General features: G+C 42.5%; 2 protein-coding genes across 4 annotated transcripts in view; one reads left to right on the top strand and one right to left on the bottom strand.

Annotated features, from left to right (window-relative positions):
* psd2 (pleckstrin and Sec7 domain containing 2) overlaps window positions 1–23151 on the bottom strand; it is a 73110-nt gene that overhangs the window by 12338 nt on the left and 37621 nt on the right. For all 3 annotated transcript variants that reach the window (XM_080746396.1, XM_080746397.1, XM_080746395.1), the window contains 6 exons: window positions 9199–9387; window positions 8831–8911; window positions 7415–7527; window positions 5725–5783; window positions 856–945; window positions 527–570 (listed from right to left, as the gene is read on the bottom strand). In XM_080746396.1, the coding sequence (XP_080602522.1) occupies window positions 527–570; window positions 856–945; window positions 5725–5783; window positions 7415–7527; window positions 8831–8911; window positions 9199–9387 (576 nt within the window). The remainder of the gene's footprint in view (window positions 1–526; window positions 571–855; window positions 946–5724; window positions 5784–7414; window positions 7528–8830; window positions 8912–9198; window positions 9388–23151) is intronic.
* LOC308302170 (mitochondrial peptide methionine sulfoxide reductase-like) lies at window positions 20294–21336 on the top strand (the record flags this gene model as incomplete). The annotated part of the gene is made up of 1 exon (XM_080746400.1): window positions 20294–21336. One exon carries the CDS (start codon window positions 20294–20296, stop codon window positions 20993–20995), a length of 702 nt encoding a protein of 233 aa, XP_080602526.1. The 3' UTR covers window positions 20996–21336.

Below are 23151 nucleotides of genomic sequence, written 5' to 3'. Positions count from 1 at the left end.
ATGATACTGATCATGGGTACAGGAAGCACACCCACCCACAGCCAAAGTTAGCATATCATGAATCACCTCGATCATCACTAGGGATGGGACGATACGCGATATTATCGTTTATCTGATAAAAAACATTCGCGATAATCGTATCATGGAGATTTAATATATCGTGATATCATCATTCATCATGCATTGGGATCAATTCACTTTGTATTTGCAGAGCTGCATATCCGGTACCACTTAAACCCTCTATAATTGGTAAAAGGTACTTATAACATACGTACTTGATACAGTCTTTTTTCACTCTATCAAATGTCTTTGCCAAAAAATAGCCAACCTACAAGCTCACAACGCGTTGCGACACGTTGGGAGCTTGTAGATCTGCTATTTTTGGGCAAATGTTCCGCCCCAGGATAATGGATTTTTTTATCACGATAATATCGTAAATCGCCATCACAATAATCATGATATGAAATGTTCATATCGTCCCATCCCTAATCATCACCTGAAATGTAATAAGGTAAAATATACTCACACTGCCCATTCAAGCTTCTCATTTTTTATGGAGTTGTACAACACCTGTTGACAAAAAAAGAAAACACTTCAACCACTTAAACTCTACTGTATATACTTAGTTGACAGGGGTCCCCCAGGAGTCTATACTACTATACAATATCTTCTTTTACACTAAATATTCTTCACAGAAGAAAATGTTTGCCTATTAGGACATGCCCATATTAGCTACGCTAGGGATCCCCTGCTCGGCCAGAGGCTGTGTTTCTTACATCTTCATAAATGTCAAACTACCAGTTTTAGGTAGGAAAGGCGGCATGCAATTAAGATCAGTTATTTGTTGTGCTGTACCTTTAATAAGTCTTTGGGAAAGTCTTTGCCATTGTTGAGGCCGTCCAGGTTGCCGATGAACTGCTGACAAGACATTTTCTTCCCGATATTCTGAGGAGAGGGAGAAAATAAAAATAAAAAAAGATTATTATGCAAAGGAAAAAGGCAGAGAGGAGAGAGAGAAATGAAATGTGAGAGAGACGGAGAGAGTTCAAAACTTTTAACCTCTATCCGAGTGGATCAGATTTGGATTTTGGGTAGTTCAAAACCCCAAATCCGTTCAGATAAGGAAATCAAACCAAGCATTAAACTGGAACAGGTACCGGTAGTTCAAAACCAAAACAGGATCGGGATCATTTTGATCAAAAAAGGAAAAGGGGGGAAAAAACACCCTGGAGGGGGTGGATTTATAGTAGATTTCCAGAACAAAGTGTAGGCTACTATTCAATTAATGTAAACATTCTTTTCAATACATTTTTATATTTTAATGTGATTTTAAGCAAGTGTTGTGTAATTGGAAAATAGTACAATTCATAATCGTATATTATATATTAAAGAAATGGTTCTAAATTGCTATACTGTCTGTCACCCTTATGTTGTTCTTCATGCCCACTAGGTGAAGACAGATAGGATTAAAAACCTGCCGATCAGGATCTGATACTTGAAAAATCGGAATAAGGATCAGAGTTCTAGGATCGTAGTAATCCTATCCTGAATTGCTTCGAAATACCGGGACAAAATGTAGTTCAATTGTCTGATCCTGGATCACCCCATTCACACAGGGATTAAAGGTTTTGAATTGATTGGAGGTAACCAAATATATATATTTGGAATGAATGCATTTGGTGACTGTGGAGCATGCCATACTGTACAGTTCATACAAATGTAAATGCAATGCAATGCAATGTGGGGCTGTCAATGCTGCAGCAACATGAAGTCTGTGTTCCTCCACTGGATGGCAGTATTAAGCAGCTAATACAACATTACACTGGACAGTTTCAAACATAGCTTTGTCTTGTTACTGGCTCAATCATTTAAACAGTGTTTGGCTAATAAAGAGTGGAATTGACCAGTACTGCTAAATAAAATGTGACATTACAAGAACCTCATTATTTCAGCCCATTTTCACTTCAATCACAAACAAGTATAAGCCAGTGAATAGAATGTGCCTTTAGGATCACAAAGTACACAATTTAGTAAAAGCACATTTAGTATGATGGAACCTTGACTGGACTCACAACATGCTGTGGAACTCAATTTCTTTATCTATTAACACCTTGTCATAACGTAATGTTGTGCTGTTGTCTTTGTATTTTCAGTAGGTCACACCAAGCACTATAGAGAAATAGTTTTTGGGGCGGGATGGCGTAGTGGTTGATGCGTGTATGTAGGGCTGTCACAATCTATACTATAATTTTGCGAATGTCTGACTGAGTGAGTGAGTGTCTGTCTGTCCCAGCGTTTCTCCTCGGTGGCTGGAGCAATTGACCTGAAATCGCATCACCATCAGCATATGAACACACCTGACATAACTGTGAAGCCCGTTTGTCACTTTCACAAATCGTATGCTGTATAATAGCATTTTTATGGTGTATCTATATCTATTTAGCCTACAGTACCTTTTGTGACCACACATGTTAAGGGAGGGGCGCTGTTGTTCAGGCCATGCACAATCACACACAAACCCACACACACACACACACACACACACACACACACGGGGGGGGGGGGGGGGGGGAGTGTGGTGTGTGCAGGCGGGCGGGCGGGCGGGGGGGGGGGGGAGGGGGGGGGTTCTGGCCCTGTTACAGATGTTGTCCAAAATCATGCAGATCGGTACACAGTATCTCTGTAGCCGTTAAATGGAACGGGTATTTCTTACATTGATGCTCCTACATATTAGCATGCAAGCACCAGTTAAAGTTACTTTCCATCCCTCATATACTGTGTGCACAGTGCACATCCCATAATCCACACACTGCACATCATTTCGGAGCTCATATCTTTGAACGGGTAAGGGCTAGTTATGACATAATCGTCTAATCACAATTATTTGACTTAATCACGATTAATTTTCATAATCGTCATAATCGTTTCCATGTTGAAAGATCTTCATATATTTAAGTAAAAAATAGTGGAAATAGCAGATCTACAAGCTCACAACGCATCGCGATGCGACGCGTTGTGAGCTTGTAGATCAGCTATTTCCACTATCAATGTTCTTTTTTAAGTATAAAGTTGTCAAATATGTCAGTAATTTCTTTGTATATTTAGGTTATATGTCATATCTACCATGTTTAACTTCAAAGCCTAAAAGCCAAACAGAAATGTGATTGTCAACGACAAAAACACAATTAAATCGTTAATCGCAATTATTTGAGTGACAATTAATCGTCATGTAAAATCGTGACAGCCCTACGTGTATGAGGCGTGTATCACATACAGTAGGCTCTGATGCCTGAAAGCGGGTCGTAGGTTAGATTCCCAAGCCCAGTGGACCTTTACTGCATATCACTCCCCGGCTATCTGTCCCCGTTTCCTGTCTCTCTACTAAAAGACTACTTTTAGGCCATTTTAGCCTGGCTACAGCATGAATCCAACTTTGTTCCTCCAGTTTTGTCTATTGTCTGTTAATGTTATAATTTTATTGTACTGTAAGTTACTTTATTTTTTCCACACTCCCTAATTTGTCTAGTAAGATACTTTCCCTTGTTTTATTTTTATTGCCTGTGATGCTTTCTGTAAACATGCACTATATAAATAAATCTTTTACTTGAACAAACTCAAACTCTAACTGCAATTAAATTCTCAGTGAGTCAAGACCTTGCACTCATTATGTATGTGTATGTGCAGCCATGCCTAGATTTTAAAGTACAGACGTCTTTGTTACATTTTTTACTTTGCTGCAAATACAGAGATTCAGGAGAACTACCTTTACTTGACAGCAATTTCTGGCCACAAAAAAAACAATGACTGACCTTTGAGCATCAACCAAAATACTCATGCATTCAAAATCATAGAATTGCATCTGTTTTCTTGTCATCAGTCTGCGTATTAAAATAAGCATGTGATGAAGTTGCTTTGCTGCCTGACAGTGACATGTTGACACGTGGTCTCTTTTAGCTTTTAGGGAAATTCCCAGACAACAACATCGTAGGCCCAATATCCAGCACTCGGCATTAGTGGTTCATTCTTTGCTTGGAACCCAGTATTCCGCTATTCTGATGCTATTTCCAGAGCACACAGATACACCCCTGCTAAGAACAGATGTAGGATGAGGGCCATGGCCTAGTATGTTAGTACAACAAGCATACTCACCACCTGCAGGGACAGGGACAGACCAAAGGACCAATTATGTTTAGCAGGGGTTGGGAAGGGGAGGGGAGGGTTGAAAGAGAGCCGAAGCAGTGGAAAAAGAGAGAGAAAAGGGGAAGGAAACTTATTAGAAGGGAAGGTTCTCCACTAGAAGCAGACTGAAGACTAGAAGTGTGACTGTGAGTGGAGGAGGAGGGTTATGGCTTTTTTTAAACTGATTTTAAAACCTGATTAATGCATCACCAACAAAGTGCTGCGCAGCACGTTGCTCCACAAATACAATGCATTTTCAGCAGAAGACGATCACTTTCAATTAAAAACGTTTTCTGCAGAAAATGTTTTATGGTTTTATTTTTGGCGAGTCGCACGACACTTTGTTGCCAAAGCATGAATCAGGATTTACAGAACTTAACAGGGTGGTCAAGGGCACTGGTTCGCAACGTAGGGTCTAGTGACAACCAGGGGTCTTTGTGGAGTTTCCAGGGGGTCCCTGGCTAAATGATTGAAAGTTAGGAACCAAATCCCTTATGGGTCCATTTCCAGTTTTACACAGAGAGTGTAAAACTGGAAACTTAGTGGAGCCCAAACACACTCAAGAGTTAAATTGTCAATTTGTCACAGAGGATTTTAAAGTGCAGAATGGGGTCCCAGAACTGAAAATCAATCAAAAGGAGGTCCGCAGCCGGTTCCTTGAAAGAAAAACGGTTGAGAGTCAATGGCCTGGGGAACACACGAGGCATGACGCGAGACACTGATGGAGTCATGTCTTCTTCTAGACCACAAGCGCTCCAGTTTAAAAGAAATGAACGGATGAGAGTAATAGAGGAGAGACAGAAACAGGTCAGAAAGTAGGCCGGGATAAAGAGTGGGAGCGAGAAAGAGAGATAGAGGGAAAGACGAGGGAGCGTGCGTGCAGTGTATAAACACAGAGAGAAAGAGGCAGAGGGAGACCAGAGCAAAAGGGGCAGCACGGCAAAGACAGATGAAACCCATGTACGAGACAGAGATAAACAGATGATACGGAGAAATCAAACACTTTTTACAATTACTGCAAACAAATTAACGAATTTGGGAGAGAAAGACCAAGATACAAATGGAGAAGAGCCATTGTTAAAAAATAGCACAGTTAGTAAGATTAGTAGAACATTTTCTGTGCAATTTCAGCTAAGCACTATAAATCCCTATGGACCATATTCAAATTTTGCCATTTTGCTCTCAGGGGTCCAGGTGTTGTCGACCATCCCCATCACTGGGTAACACATAACAGCAGAAATGGCCATCATGTGAATATGGTCAATGCCAGAGGCTCCCAATCTTTTCAGGTCGAAACCCCCCCAAAAAAGAGACCCAAACGAGGTAAAATAGCAGATCTAAAGCACACAACGAGCTTCTAGATTGACCATTTTCACTACTTCTAAATTATTATTTTTATTTATGGAATTTCTCGTGTGTTTGTTTAAAAAGATGAAATATGTAAATGGTATTTTTACACCAGTCGTGACCCACAAATGGGTCCCGACCCAACGTTTGGGACACAGTGGTCAATGCAACAGAAAACGTAGTAAAGGCAGTCCATACGTGTCCATGTAGGTCAGTGTTCAGCAGCATAAGGGCACAGGTTAATGTGTGGGCTCCATCTGTAATATAGAACAATGAAGTAAGGTTCAGGTCGGCTGCTGCCTCTGCCACACATGCATGCACGCACACACACATGCACATGTGCACGCACATGTCTTTATTATTTTCTGATTTGTGCTTGTGGCGAAATTAGGAATTAGTTTGTCAATATATCACACTTTCACTAGAGCAGGGGTGCCCAAAAGGTAGATCGTGATCTACCAGTAGATCACCAAGGGTGTGCAGGTAGACCACATGACATGCCTCTAAGAATAAATAATTAAAATATAAAGAATATATCTCAATATGACATCAAGAAGGGCCCGTCAGCTCCCTTCATGGCTTCTAAAGTAGGCAAACCTCCAATGCAATACTTTGTTCAAGAGTCAGTAGCATTACAAAGAACCCCAAAACCTACCAATCCATACAGAATGGGATGAAGACATTTCCCCCAGTATTTCCCATTTATTTTCCCCTTAGGGTCGTTTCATACCGTTATAAGGAGCCTAACTAATTTCGGTTCGGGAGGACGCCCCGACCCGAAATTATTTAGGTTTGGGGGGAGTTCATCCATACTTTCTTAACGGCTAGTGCCGAAGTTGCTTGTAAATATTGGAGGTCCGTGGCATGACAACGTTTGTGGCCGATGAATGAGCATTGCAGGGGGATACAAATTTGACTTTCCCTCGCGCTGCACACTGAATGACTGGAGGTCCAGTGAGTGAGTAGCAGCTCCAGCGGGGCCGGGGTCTCTTCTCTCTCTCACACTCACAAACGCTCGATCGAGCTCTGTAAAAACATTTAATCTACAAGCTCACATTATAGACTTGCCGCCTCCCTTGCTGCATGCATGTCATCACACAGTCACAACTCGTCGTGGAAAACCTATCAACACGGAACAATAGCAAATAGCAATTAGCAAAGTTGTGTTTAAGCTCTTCTTTTGTCTTTAAAACGGTCGGCGACGCGTTAGCGATACACAGCTGTGTGTGTGTGTGTGTGTGTGTGTGTGTGTGTGTGTGTGTCGCGCGCGCGCCTCCCAGTCCACCAGTCTCCAGCCAGAGCAAGAGACAGCTGACTTGTGTCCGCTCTGCGAAGCCCAATACACGGCCACACAAGCATTTGAAAGTCGGCGTGTCTGTCTCCCTCCCAAACGACCGCTGTTTCCTTGGATTCACAGCCGAGAATATGAACGTGAAGCCGGGCTGAATGAATGAGACACCGCTGAGTACCGAAATTAAGTCGGGAGGTCACAACATTTCGTCAGCACCGTAGAGCCGAATTTAGTCGGTTGACGCCCCCCCGAACCGGGGGATGCGAACCATATTTGGGTTTGCCTAGTGCCGAACCGAACTTAGTTAGGCTCCTTATAACGGTATGGATCGACCCTTACAGTAAGTGTGTTTGTCTAAAATGTAACACCAGTGCTGCTATTCCAAAGCCTCCTCAGGCCTTCAGCTAAAACATTTTGGATGGGTAGATCATGTTGAGCTAGTCATTTTAAAAGTAGATCTCACGTCAAAAAGGTGTGGGCACCCCTGCACTAGAGTATTTATGCATGGATAAGGGTGGAAGGATCTGTTTTTTTTCCCCCCACTAAACTCCTCATCACCACCATTATCTCCACCGTCATTATCCTCTCTGCCCTGACCTTCATACGTTGGCATCTGTGGGTTGCAGTGGCAGAAGCGATTGGAGAAATGCACAAGGATCCTCTCTCTCTCCTGCGTTTCTCCCATCAGCGGGAAGGCCTTCAAGAAGCTCCTGTCGTGGGCAAGGGGGACACAAACAATGTCAACAAGACGTCCGAGTAACACTTTCATAAACACATCAAGGCCGCATTACTACGCATAATTACTTGAACCATTATTTTATGCTTTAACTGTTGAAAAATAGAAGATATACAAGCTCACAGCGCGGCACTCGGTGCCACGCTGCGAGCTTGTAGATCTGCTACTCTTGAAAAGTCATGAACATTTTTGTCTTTTGAATATTTTGACCCGAAACTACAGCATAAATGTCTTCTAAATCCTTCTTCTAAATCAGTAGTACTCAAACCTTTTCATGTCAAGGACCCCCAATATTACATGTATTTAGCCACAGACGCAAATATTTTGAGTTATTAACTCATACCCTGCCAAACCCGAGGAACCCGAGAATTTCGCGATGTCCCTCCCTGCCACGCCCGAGGAACCCGAGAATTTTCGCCATTTTGAAAAAAAAAAAAAAAAAATGTTTTTCAAAAAATGTTTTGGGACCCCAAAAACGTTAGTAGGCATGATAGCGATCGCGAAATTGCTTGTTTAACCCCCATACAATGTTGATGTTGATGACTGATCTGCAAGCTCAAAACCTGTCACGTCCACGATGAGTTGTGTGACTGTGAGCTACTGAGCTTCGGTTGATGAAGAGTGGACAGACACACTGCAGTGTAGACGCGGCAGGCAGCTAACTATTGTTTGGGAGTCATTTTGTGCAATTATTTACTATTAATTTTAGTATTACATTAACATGTTTATACAATGGGAGTTCGCGTTGCTGCTGCTGTTGCAGCCGCATTACATTACAGACATGTGATTATGTCTATTCTACTGTTGCAACACATTTCTTATGGAAAGCATTTGTATTCTTCTTCTTCTTCTTCCTCCTCGTTGTATTGTTGTTTTTAATGTGTAAATAGGGAACTTTATTATGGGAAAAAACAGGTGTATTTTCCCCTTTTTAAATGGGTAAAATAACGGTTATGTAACTGATAAGGCTTAATGGTGACCGGTTAAGACAATTTCTCCATTTGGCGATCCCCATTTTAGCATAACCTTTGACTGTACTATATGTAAAATCTTTTGAAATAATGTATACATTTTTTTAACTGGAAGACAAAACAGGGGGAAATGTATTCGTGACCCATAACAATTGTACAGTCAGTGACTAACTTCACTGCAGGTGTTGGAATGGAACCGCGAGCAGCACGACAACTGAACTGGAACAGAGCTAAGATGCCTTATGAAACGCGAAATGCAACAAACACGCGTGTCTGTTTCGTAAGACACTGCTGACAGTGCAATACCTCAGCGCCCGATCTAACGACAGTCCAGAGAAGTCGAAGAAACTCAGATACTCCGATGCCACCAGCTGGCTGAAGTCATTACTGTAGAAAAGATATGAGAGAGAGAGAGAGAGAGAGAGAGAGAGAGAGAGAGAGAGAGAGAGAGAGAGAGAGAGAGAGAGAGATGCAGCATCAGCACATTGAAACACCATTGAATACATAGGGATGCGCAGAAACACATTAGATTTGATGTGACAGCATGTGGTGGTGAATGTCCTACTTGAGCATCATCTATTTACATACATACACAAATGTACATGTCTGCATAACGGTATATATTTCAATCTTCCCTGCCTGTGTCAGCGTGCGTGTTTTTTGCTCTTGCTTACTTCTTGCCAAGGTGTCTGGCCACGTCACAGCGCTTGAAGCCCTCCAGGTGGTAAAGACGCTTGGCCAGCCTCTTGGCGGCGTCGCAGTCTGCTCTGCAGCCGTTGGCCAGTGTGTCCGTGCTGCCCTGCTCCAAGCTGCCCAGATCTGACTCCTCTGAGTCCGACAGGACGTCTGTGAGGTTAGCATCGCTGCACAGGAGAACACACACACACACACACACACACACACACACACACACACACACACACACACACACACACACACACACACACACACACACACACACACACACACACACACACACACACACACACACACACACACACACACACACACACACACACACACACACACACACACACACACACACACACACACACACACACACACAGGTCGTCAGGTTAGTGAATACATCTGGCTGTGTGGAAACATGGACGCTGAACATATATTTTGGAACTGCCCAAAAATTGACAAATATTGGGATGAAGTGTGGTCAGTAATAAAAGAGATATTGAAATATGAAATAGCAAAGACGAGTGTGGTATTCTATTTAGGGAACTTGACTAAGGAAAACACACATGGAGACGACATGTATCTGGTCAAGGTGCTACTAGCAGCCAGCAAAAACGCAATAACGAGACTGGTATAGAAGTGAGTCCCCAACTTGTGAGCAGTGGCTGTGCATTGTGAAGGAAATGTATGGAGAGATTTACACAGACTCAGGATACAGGAAGAGTTGTTTTTTGAAGAATGGGAGAAATGGACTGAATACATGACCCGGAAGAATGACACCACGGAAGATTAAAAAGGACTCAATATGATAATGAAAATGATGTAAATGTTGACCCTGTGAATATCTGTGCATGTGACAAAATAAAAATTAAGTAAAAAAAAAATAATAATACATCTGGCTGTTGTTACACATAGAACGCAGCATACAGCACACGGCTGAGTCATTCCTAACATACTACAAGCAAGTGAAAGACCAGCATTTGTCAGCCCTGAGCATCAGCGAATTGAGTGTGCAAGATTTCGCGTACTTGAAAGATGGCCTTCAAGGATGGGGTGGGGAACGTGCAGGGGTCTTCAACAGGGGGTCCGGGACCCCCAGGGGGTCCTTAGAGTTACTAAAGGGGGTTCTCCAAATCTTTGAGTGATAGAAACTTTTTTCCTCTTTTTTTATATTAACCACTTGAACCCTAGCGTCCATATTCAGAGAACTTTAGCCAAAAATAGCAGATCTACAAGCTCACAACGTGAGCTTGTAGATCGGCTATTTTCGGGAAAGAGGTTTGGTGTAGAGGGGAAAAAGAGCAGACTACGTACAGAGTGATAGGTCATGTTTATAAAGTATTCACGGTTCAAGTGGTAAATTATCTGAAAACACAAATTGACATGAATCCAAAATACAAGATTGATGATTGTGCAGTCAAACAATGAAACTATATGGAATCTATGATAAGGTTGTGGGGGTCCCTTCTTCATCTCTCTCTCAACTAAGGGGTCCTTGGCCTGAAAACGTTGAAGACCCCTGAAATACAGGGCTTTTACGCAACAGAGCTGTACCTGGGCCCATGGTGCTGTGACAGTCCTAAGAACATTGCTCTTTCAAGGGAAAACAGCAGTTGACTACAGAATTACTATAATGACTATTACAGTATCACCATTCATGAGGGGGATCCATAAAGTCTCTAACAGTGTTGACATAGAGTAGTCAAACACAGAGTCACAGCTGGTGGGACATTTGTAAAAACGTACTGTATATTCAGATTCAGTAAGAGCTAATCTCAGCCTCTCTTCTATTAGACGGCGTAGATTCATCAGGCCAATGTGTGGCGCATTCTTGCCTCGATTTCGCTCTCGCGTTGTATGTTAGGAATGGGTGTAAGAAGAAAAACGCAATTACTAGAGGTTATAATATACATGAAACGCCAATACAGAAGCTCATTAAAAGTCAAATGACTTTCAAGCGACTTCAGATGTTATTATTGGCCTGATTTCATTGCCACTGAGTAACCTACATTATTACTGCAATAGCTGTGGAAGGGTCCACTTCATAAAATTCAACTATAATTCTACCCACCCTGTTCTCTTCAATGAATACGTCTCAGTGACGGATCCCATGTAAAGTGAGTTATTAATATTCTGATTCAGAGTTTCTGAGTTGTACATGCGGTTACAATAATTCACCATAGAAGATGGTGTAAATTACACTGGAGATCAATACAATTAGTAGGGCTACTGTATGGCTGACTATGTGGGGTATTTTAGAGTGCAATTAAATGTATTGCAAAACGGGCACAGTGATATGATGTCAAGTGATGTCTCCTTTCTAGGTCTCATCTAATCACTTGGCTAATCTAATTATAAGGCCTCGCTCTATAGAAAAAGGGCTGCATATCTCCGTGGCAGTGGCCTTAATACATGATCTCAAAGACCAGACCCATTGGATCACATGTCATAAGACAAAATAGCATATAGTAAAATCCTGTGTTAATATTTAAGCATTTGTAACTCAAGAGATAAATTATCTGAGTTAAATTAATAATGAAGACTTTACTGTGCATACTTTGCTGTCACGATTATGACATTTTACGTGACGATTAATTGTCATTCAAATAATTGCGATTAACGATTTAATTGTGTTTTCGTCGTTGACAATTACATTTCTGTTTGGTTTTTAGGCTTTGAAGTTGCACATGGTGGATATATGACACATAACCTAAATATACAATGAAATTACTGACATATTTGACAACTTTATACTTAAAAAAGAACATTGATATTGTAAATAGCCGATCTACAAGCTCACAACGCGTCGCGATGCGACGCGTTGTGAGCTTGTAGATCTGCTATTTACACTATTTTTTGCTGAAAAAAAAATATATGAACATTTTTCAACATGGCAACGATTATGACGATTATGAAAAATAATTGCGATTATGTCAAATTATTGCGATTAGACGATTATGTAATAATTGTGACAGCCCTAACTGTGCACATATAATATCTGAACATTTCCGGCATTTGAACAGAACAATAAATATCTGCGCCTGATATTTGTATTGCGACATATAGCAGTTATTAATGAGCAAACGGAACTGAAGTCATTTCTCCAAGGAACTGCGGGTTTACTTCCCCTCAGCAAAGTCACTTTAGGTATCTGTCTATCTGTGCATCTGCAGGATGCCGTCAGCATTCCCCAAAGATGATTCATGTTGTTTCGTGAACAATCAGATTAGGTCAATTGCGTTAAGCGTCCCAAATTCAATACTCAGCGCTGTATCACCGGGGTGACGTGCTGGTTACCGTGGATACAGCGGAAGCTGGGTGAAGTCTGGCCTGAGCTGAGGAGGAGACACTAGGGAACTGGGGAATATGAATGTTTGGGATTTTGGGAATAAAGAATAAATCGTCCAATTGCCTGAAAGATATACTGTAAAGGTGCATGCACAATTGAACAATGCACACACAGAGCCTATGGTAAACAATAACCAGCTGACTGTTTTCACCGGAATTGCTTTCGCTTGTCTGATCGTATTAGTTCAGTAGACACACACACAAGAGTGAGAAAGAGAGAGAGAGAGAGAGACAGACAGACAGACAGACCGACCTTATAAATCATTCAAAAGTCATATCAGTCACAGCTCTAAACATTGCCAGTCTGTGAATGACAGAACCTGCACACATGTGCACATGTGGCGTACAGGCACACATGTATGCAGGCACAAACACAAACACACACACAACGAGAGGGAGAGTGGGAGTTTAATAGAGAGTGACAGAAGATCCAGAGAGACAGACATCATCATCAAATAATCAAATATTCAACATAGCGGCCCATTGTTTGTGGGTAGAACGACCGTGTTATGGGCCAAGAGAGACAGTAAAACCACTCTGTTTATCTCAAACCATGGCTGTCCTGTTTGTATGTCCCCAGGCCATGTATTCTGTGTATGTGTGTGTGTGTATACTTGTGTGAGAGAGCATGATGCAGCATGTTCAGTGACTAATACTAATCTTCATGATTTTGTCCCATCCACACCCACGAGGTGTGCCTGCAATCAAGGAGTGCGTACGTACGTGTGTGTGTGTGTGTGTGTGTGTGTGTGTGTGTGTGTGTGTGTGTGTGTGTGTGTGTGTCAAAGAGAGAGAGGATAATACTGTCAAGTCCATCTGCTGAGGCTTGCAGTTGTACATAACCTTGTTGCAAGCACAAATGTTGTTGCAATAAGGGATTTACAACAATGTCAACACCAACCTCTCTAGTCGAACACAATTCTACTGAGAGTTTTGAATGGATTTGTCTGTCAACCATATTAACTTACTTAGCCTATGACTTACTTAACACAAAAACTGTCACCTGAAAGACAAATCGCTGAAAAACTACTTATAGTCTACTTTTCAAAGCACTGTTGAAAGAAAGGATCACTCACAATGGCCTCAGGGGGTGGCTAAAGTGTCTCAAAGGAGTAGTTCACCCCCAAAATTACTTTTTTTCTATTGATTACTCATGCCATGGAGACTTGAGTTCAATAATATCCGTTTGTATTCGTCGCATTCCTAAGACAAAAACATTGTAAATTTACCCCCATTGATTCTGGAAGCAGTGGAGGGGGACCCAAATGCATGGGCCTGGATGGGGACCCAAATAAGGCCCTGGATGGGGACCAAAATGCATTTGGATGAGAATCAATGGGGGTACATTTAGGGTCAAGAGTCAAGTACATTTTCCCCCCATTGATTCTCAAACAAATGCATTCCATTTTGGGGGTGAACTACTCTTTTAAGTCTTGGATTGTGCCAAGCCCCTGATCTTAATTGCAATGTGACACCTTGTGAGCTTGTAGGTCTGCTATTTTCAATATACATAAAACAAAAGGGGTTATACAAATAATCGTTAATGAATCGCAATCGAGGCACGCTGAGAGCTTGTACATCTGCTACTTTTGAAAAATATCGAAACAAATTTGAATCCCCCGCCCGAGGAGGGTGACTGCAGTCACTGTGTGTAATCCTTTGGGCTGTGGCGGGCGGCACCTGTCAGCAGGGAGTGTTGGGCGGGAGGACAAAGGCTCTACGTCCTCCCAGAGGAGGCTCCTCACTGGCAGGTGAGTCAGTAGGATATCATACAACAGTACTGAGAGAGACAGACAACACAGAAGTGTGTGTAGGGAGGAATCAAATGGCATAATGACTAAGTTTGGGAGAAAAAGGCGGTAAAAAGCAAATGCATTAAAATAACTCTTCTCTTTGGCACAACACCTCTTCAGGTGGGAGGTCTGTGGCCAAATACATATCCATTTGGGGGTCCTTGACTTGAAAACGTTTTCATGTCGAGGACCCCCAAATTGACACATATTGGCCTGCGGAACCCCATTTGAAAACATACACCAAGAACCACCAGGAAGGTTTTTATGAGTTACAGACCCAAAAGGGTCCATTTGGTTCCTAGCTATCATTTAGCTGTGGAGTCGGGGACCCCCTAGAACTCCCTCAAGGACCCCTGGGGGTCCCCGGACCGAACCCCACTTTGAGATCCACTGGTCTAGACTCATCCTCATTTGCTCCCAATGTGTACACTGATCAATCACACACACAACAACTGTCATTCACACTAGCAAACTTCACATGATTTTTTTTAAATATTTTATATTTCTTGCTATGCTGTCCCTCAAGAGTGCCTTGGTCTAACTTTTTTTGCATCAATTTTGTCACCTGACTACCAAAGAGCACCTTGTGTGGGAGATTTTTGAGCGGTGGTCACAACGCTCCTATACGTGGCCGTGTGTGTGGGTCTGTCTGTCTGTCTGTCTGTCTGTCTGTCTGCGTGTCTGTCTGTATGTAGCCTGTATGTAGTACCTTTTGTGACCACACATGTTAAGGGAGGGGCGCTGTTGTTCAGGCCAGGCCAGGCCAGACACCCACCCACCCACCCACACACACACACACAATATATATATATTTGTTTTGCTGTTGCGCAGCCTCCACGACCACCGCTCAGTTCACATGGGTGTGATTTTACTCTACAGCCAAACAGATGCACTCCTTACCCTCTGTTTTTCTTCACGTGATTTGTGTTCGACAGAAATACACAGTACAAATCTCAGTGTTTATTTAACAAGTCAGTTTGGTTACATGTTACTTGTCGTACACAGAGTTTACAGGGTCAAAAAGAGGTTTTAATGTGAATTGGGGACGTCAGTTGGGACTACTCAAATATGTTTTTATTTTATTTTAACGTTTTCTAAGAGCTAACTAAGTGGACTACTACCTGGTAATTGATCGAACACATAATGTTGCAGCCATAAAGTAGGCCAGTTTAGGCTTATAGTGTCAAGTCACTTGTGGTTTGTTCTTGTTTTGTTTTTTTGTCATACTGTTCAAATACTACATGGGTTATCCTTTCCACATACTGTAGGCTACTTGGTTGTATGGCTTATTTTTAAAGGACATATTTTTTATCATTTTATCATAACTCATTGCTGAAGCTGGAGCCCTAAAGCAAAGGTTTGCTATTATTTCACAATATTTTCAGATAGCCCATTAGAAATCAAATGCAGAGACAGATAGTCATTCTTTAAGAAGACTGGTGTCAACACTGCCAGCCAGGAGGTTGAGGCTCTATAGCTTCAGTAGCTAAAGTTAAACAAACATTACATGACATGACATGACATGACATGACATGACATGACATATTTAATTTTCAATGACAATGGGATATACAGTATAGGCCTAGGCAGACACATTGACATAGGTGCTTTTAAAACAAGCTTATTAATGTAGCCTATAGCTATTCATTCATCCATTCATTCATTTTGTTTGTTTGTTTTGTTAGTTTTCCACACCAGAATTGTTTTAGGATTCAATTTGGAGCACCCACTCCTTCTGATATCAAAATACATTATAAAGAGTTCCAAGTTAATCCCAATTGTCGTAAATAGGCTAAACATATTATTGTATAAATATTGCATAGGCTAGTTTCCCTGTACGAAATCTAGAGCATCAACTCCTTTAGTTACACCCAGAATGCTTCAGATCCATGTAGGCTGTATCATAATATTCAACACATGGAATTCAGAAGATGCAATCGCAGTTCTCCAACTTCTCCATTCATGAGCAATTATACGCCTCTCATCTAAAAATATAACCTAACATAAGGTGAATAGTTCGTGGTGGTTTTGCTAAACCACTGCTGGTCACACAGTTCAAAGTTGAAAACATTCTGCCCGCCGCCGTTTAATAGTTTTCTGAGAAAAATATAGTTTTTTTTATGTTTACCATTGGCTCATGTCCTCTCTCTCCCTGGCTGTAACTTACCCTGCTACGTTGCCTACACAATTTGACAATATACATTTTTGCCACGCAGCACAACTTAGTTCCCACCCCGTCGCGACGTTAAAAACCGAAACTTTTTACGAAATATAAACTTACAGCATCTGCAGCAAAAAGTCAAAATGGACATCATATTCCTCCTTCCACATCGTCGCTCCCCGCACTTCCAACCTAGGAACTCGGTGGTCGGGAGACGACAGCTTCATTATTCAGTCCAGTCCAGTCGCGATTATAATAAATCGGACAAATCCGCGTCTGGGTTTGTGTTGTTATCCAATAAAGCCTATCCTCCGTCACAGCACGGGACGACGGCGGGACACGAAGAAGGATACGAAGCCCCGCATCGTCCGGTAGAAAATGAAACCAGACCGTTTCATGCTTGTTTCCTCCAGTGGGTTTGTTTCTCCCTTGATGTTTCTTAGAGGGTCGGACGTCCACCCACCACCACCAGCAGCAGCAATCCCACCAGAGAGGATGTGAGGGGCGGAGCAGGCGGCTCCACAAACTTTATGAATTATAATGTTCCTGGGTTGTCGCTGTACAATGGATCTGTGTAACCGAGCCAAGTGACTTCCTCTGCATGGAACCAGCGGCTAGCAGCCAATATCAGGCCACAGTTGACTATTTTAGTAGCCAACTGTTTACTGTTCTGCAGCTGCTTTCCAGCGGGAACCACCATCAATGTTCAAATTGAGCAGCAGTATTCACAAGCAATCTATTAGGCCAGTGATTCTCAAACCATTTAAATTTCAAGGACCCCCAGACATGCATCTGCATTTTAGACTGCGGAATGGCATTTCTATCTTTGGGACCCCAATCTACATGCGGGTCCATTTGGTTCCTTTTGTACACTCTCTGAGTAGCATACCCATAGAGCAGGCATAGAGGGTCCATTTGGTTCCTAACTATCATTTAGCTGGGGCCCCTGGAACTCCCTCAAGACCCCACTTTGAGAACCATTGCATTAGGCTATTGAAAATGAACAATCTCACAATAGAGGACACTTAAAATGGCAACACTTAAAAGCAATTAAAAAAAAACTAAACCCACAAAAACAAGATAACAACAGGAGAGGGGTTAGGTGTGGGTGTGCAGTGGTTTCAGTTTTATTCTAGGCCTACATGTTTCTGCTAGCTGAATGATATAGTAGAGTGCAATCATGTGATACTGACTCGCACACAAAAATGCAAACGCACAGATTCCTTTCTAACTTACTTAGTTTAAAAACATGTTCAGAGACACTTTGTACTGATGTCTATCTCAAAAAGTGTAACACTGTGTACATGCACATTCATGTCACACACACGTTTGTATTACTATATTTGTGAGGACAATCAACATTATAGGAGCCGGAGGGACATTTTATGAACGCCATTATTATAGGCCAGCCAGGTGACAAGACACTTGGCCCAACGTGACATGTCATTCTCTTAGATTGTCTGTTTTCAGTGCACAACAGACAACAACACCACAAAGTGTAAATGAGGCATAACTCCTACCCCAACAACTAAACGGTTTAAGTGTCGGGGTAGGCTAAACCTCACCTCTAAATGCCTAATCCTAATCCTAACCCCAACCGGAATCTTTTACTACTTGAAAGCCTACTCTAAAGCTATTTGTTTAACCATAAAATAACCTTTTCTCTTGCAGGAAAACTGTCCTCACGTCTGTCACTCAATTTCTCCCATACTTGTGGGGACATTTGGCCCTTACAAGTACAGTAATACAAGAGTGTGCGCACACGCACACACACACACACGCACGCACCCACGCACGCACGCACGCACGCACGCACGCACGCACACAGATAACACACAGTATCAGATCTTACTGGCCACACACTGACACATCCCTGCATGCTCTCTCTATCTCCCTCCATCTAAATCCCTCCTTCCTCTTTCTAATCTGGGGGAAAGGAGAAGACAAGAGGAGGCGGAGGATGGAAGAGAGAGGTAGAGAGGCAGCTGCTGAGAAGAAAAGAGCAGCTGAACTGTAGAATATAGCATTAGAACAGATGAAAGGAACAAGTAGTACCTTCCTTAAAAACAAAAAAATTAAGTGTTGAGGAGAAGGAGCTATTAATTGAGATAAAGCTGAGGGAGACAGACGGTGTGGGGGAGGCACGGAGAGAAGGCTGTGGTGGAATTCGGTCGTGAACCAGCAGGGGTGAGCGTGGCTCTGAAGACTGAAGCACTTCGATCAGCGGGTGGGCGGTTTATCAACTGTGCAGTGGTCATCGCCATGTTGGCCTGTGGTGGACATTTTTGACCCGGACATACAAAAATGAGCAGACAATAATATGACCAGAAACATATAAAGAGATGAATGACCGTAACAAGTCTGTAACTCTGAGAGTTATGGTGGTCCTTGCAAATAAAACGTTTGAAAACCACTAGTAGGCCTACTCGTGGACTCCTAAGGTGCCATAGTGTCGTAGTAATTCAGTGTCATACATATTCTGGAGGAAAAAAATGAGTTGGGTATTATGGTCAAAGTAGGAATATTATAATGTTGTGTAAAACAGAAAGTCTAAAGGTTGCCACAGACAAGGCCAAGTCTTAGCCACGGACACATTTGTCTATTTACGGACATGTTGATGACCTCTGAAACTGTGTCTACAGAGGCAGGTGTAAGAGAGTAAAGACAGACTTGAAAGGTTTTCTTTACTGTGGGATGGTTGCCTTTGTATTCTTGACTCAGATTGACGTCATTCAAGGGTTTTGGCTTTTCGTGCCTGGACAACGGCAACAAAAGCAATAAAGTAAACAATAATCAAAATATTAGTGACTGTGGGACCTACATTGTGACCAAATCTCAGTTCTGCTGCTGTTGTCAACAAATGAGTAAACCTTGGCTTTTAGACACATTGGAATATAACAGAAACGTAGGCCTTCAGTAGAACAGGATTTGAAGACAGATGTATCATGGATTTCATGCAAAATGAGCAGAAAGACTGATTCATGGAGTTAATCCACCTTTAGACTGCCATGACAACATCATGAGAAGATCAGGTAGCCAAGGACTTAAAAATAAGATCTTGATTGCCACTGTCAAACACAGCCCCAAACATAAATCCAACTTTTAGTCAGAGCGAACCCGTTGCATGAAATTAACTAGTGGTGACCAATCTAAGAACAAGTTAATAGGACCTGCACTGAACTTCCACTACAAAGGAAAAAAAACATCCCCTGCTACACCCAAATATAGTAGAGTATATCATGCTAAATTAAGCTATTTAGTTGTTACAGATTGAACAACACAAAATCTCCACTGCGCACCTTTCTAGTTCTCCTTCTGTTTGCACATATCATACTTGCATTTTGCGACCGTAGGTCGCAGTTAACTATGAAAACCAGCACATCTTGTCCGTATCTTGTCCGTAACGCCTCAATGTCTTTGATTGATTGATTGAAGACTATTAGAAGTTTGCATAGGAAAAGGTACAGTTTCATGACGGTACAGTTCACTGGTACAAGATCTATAGCTGACCTCAATGTCTATGGCTGACCTGTTGTGACATCATCTGTTGTGACGTCACCTGTCCATATATGGGCATTCCCAGATGAAGTCCTATTAGGGGAACCACACTAACAGAATCCCTTTTATGCCCATATATGGAGATCCCTGATGTCATCAATATTAAGACCATATCTGGGAATTCCAATATATACAGTATACATATTGTGTCAGTCTAACCAGTGTAGCTGCCACGAGCATTAAGATGTGTGTGTGCGGGGGACAGGCTCTGCTCTGAGCTGCATGGTGGCCACTGGCAGACTGCGTTTAATCTGGAGACACTTTGTCAACAGAGGAATGGGAGACATGTCCTCCAAAACCATGATGCCCACTCCTGAAGCCGCGCTGCCTGGTAGAGAAGCGACCATGAAAGTTTCAGCCAAACATGATGTGAACGGCCACAGGACTGTTCCACCTTTCCCAGAGGGGACCGAGATGACCACATTTGGGATGGGTTGTTTCTGGGGAGCAGAAAGGAGGTTCTGGAGACAGAAGGGAGTTTACTCCACCCAAGTGGGCTATGCTGGAGGATACACACCAAACCCCTCCTATGAGGAGGTCTGCACAGGTAGAACGGGCCATTCTGAGGCGGTGAGAGTTGTCTACCATCCAGACCAGGTCAACCTCACCAACCTGCTCAACGTCTTCTGGGAGAGCCACAACCCGACCCAAGGAATGCGTCAAGGCAACGATGTTGGGACACCCTACCGATCAGCCATCTACACCTACTCCAAGGACCACCTAGAACAGGCCCTGGCATCCAGAGAGGAATACCAGAAGGTGTTGAGTGAGGAAGGTTTTGGTCAAATCACTACAGAGATTGCCGAGGGCCAGAAATTCTACTACGCAGAAGACTACCACCAGCAGTACCTCAGCAAAAACCCCAACGGGTACTGCGGCCTGGGAGGCACCGGAGTCTCCTGTCCAATAGGACTCAAGAAGTAACCAGTGGGAGGAGCCATGGGAGCCACTTGCCCCTCTGTTCAGTAAGGCAGTGTTTCTCAAACGTTGACATTTCAAGGTCTCCCCTGGAATCCACTTTGAGAAACACTGCAGTAAGGACATGATGAAGAACCGATGGGTTGGTTTTCAGTCAGTACGGGTGAAGACGGGCCTTGAGTTTTACGTTAATTCAACACCCAAAACTAAATTTATAACACTTTGAAAACATGATTATACATCTGTGAGTAAAACCCACAAACCCACCATTTTGTCGCCATAGATTTTTGTAAGCAGTTAACTCTCATTATTTAATCATTAAAGGCCACATATTTTATTACTTTTAGTCATAACTCCATTTAAACGCCCTCTCTTAATGTGGGGTTACTGTTTGTTGGTATGTGTTGTTTTGTCTTCATGTGGGGCCTACGGATGAAATTTAGCATTCTTGCTAATTCCGGTGTATTTACATATGTAGTGTTCATTAATATAAATTGTCCCGTCTAAATAAACAAATTAAGTAAAAAGTAAAGTAAAGTAAAGTGTAGCTGCCACGACACAGGTCACAAATGCAAATGAATTCCGTCCTTGTCGCTTGTACTAGAGGTTCGCGGGCCTTCGGCCCGCTCACATCTAGTTAATTTTTTTTTTTTTTTTTTAAAGTAAAAAAAAAAAAAGTTATTTTATTTTTATTTTTATTTTTTTAAAGTAAAAAAAAAAAAAAATTGGGGGGGAACTATTGTGGCGGAACTATTGTGCCGCAGCGCACGTTTCCGGTCGGACCTATTTGACCGCCGGACGCACTTCCGGTGCCACAACTCCGTGTGCCACGTGATCAGTCCTAGCCAATTGGAGTGCTGCATTTGGTCGTGTCTGACTGACTGACTGACAAACAAACAAAAACCGCTGGCTGCAGTTCTAAAATGTATGTATAGATGTAGATATATGGAGATCCCTGATGTCATCAATAATAAGGCCATAGCTTGGAATGTCCATATGCATATTGTGTGAGTATCATGTGGGTCTATAACATAAGACATCTATGACGTCAGTCATCCATATCTAGGAAAAATATTTTGTCCACATTTTGTCCAACTTAAACAACCAACCGCAACTCGAATCACACTTGCAAATGAATTCTGTCCTGTGCGAATTCCGTCCTACGCGACCTCGCCCTTTTCGCTTTTCCCCCATCCCTAGTCACTACCTGAACTCTATACACCCATTATTTTATTAGCTGCAGTCGTTTTAACCTTTTGTTAATTTCTGTTAGGTTACATCTTATGCCGTTTTTGTGTACGTCGGTCAACTCTGGTTGTTTTTAAATGTGCTTTATAAATGCCTACATTTCACTTGACTTGACATGCATGCACACGCGTGTGCGCGCACACACAGACAATGATGACCTTTCTTTGCTGGGTGAGGCACATTGTTGGCAGGGGTACTGACTGTGCAGCAGTGTGTGTCACTGTTGATCCACAACACTACAACACTGAACACAGTTCACATAGATATATCTATCTATACATATCTTCCCATAATGCTGTCATACAAGCTGTTCACGACTGAAACAGAAGGGAGAGAGATGGATGCTACAATAAGACACATGCGTGTTCTCCCCAGCAAAGAGAGCCTGGTGGGCCTTTCAAATATCACACAGTACTGTAGAGAAAACCTTAAAGCAGGGCCTCAGAGGAGAGAGGAGAGGCCAATGTTAAGAAGGAGAAAAGACGGGGAAAAAAATCCCCCACTCGTACAGTGATGTACCAGAAAATATAACGTCATTCTATAAATAGACGGGAGGTATAAATCGGGGTGTGTGTGTGTGTGTTTGTGTGTGTGCGTGTGCGCGCGTGCGTGCGTGTGTGCGTGCGTGCGTGCGTGCGTGCATATGTGTCCATATCACTGGCTGCCTGTCACCGGGCCAGGGAAGGATAATCTGCAGGGTATTTCTGCAGCACTTCAGAACCAAACTGAGGGCTTTAAAGCCTGACACATTGAAAGAGTGAAAGAGAGAGCGCATAAAAGAGAGAGAGAGAGGGGGGGGGGGGTATGGGTAAAGAGAGATGAAAAATATCGAATGAGTGAGCAATCGGGTAAACAAGCTTCATCATCATGTACATATCTTTTTGTTTATGCATGCATACGCCTGCCCTGTGTGT

The sequence above is a fragment of the Nannobrachium achirus genome (assembly GCF_963921795.1).
Source record: "Nannobrachium achirus genome assembly, chromosome: 17".
Lineage (NCBI taxonomy): Eukaryota > Metazoa > Chordata > Actinopteri > Myctophiformes > Myctophidae > Nannobrachium > Nannobrachium achirus.
Note: the sequence above shows the minus strand (reverse complement) of the source record. Positions and strands in the feature narration are given on the sequence as shown.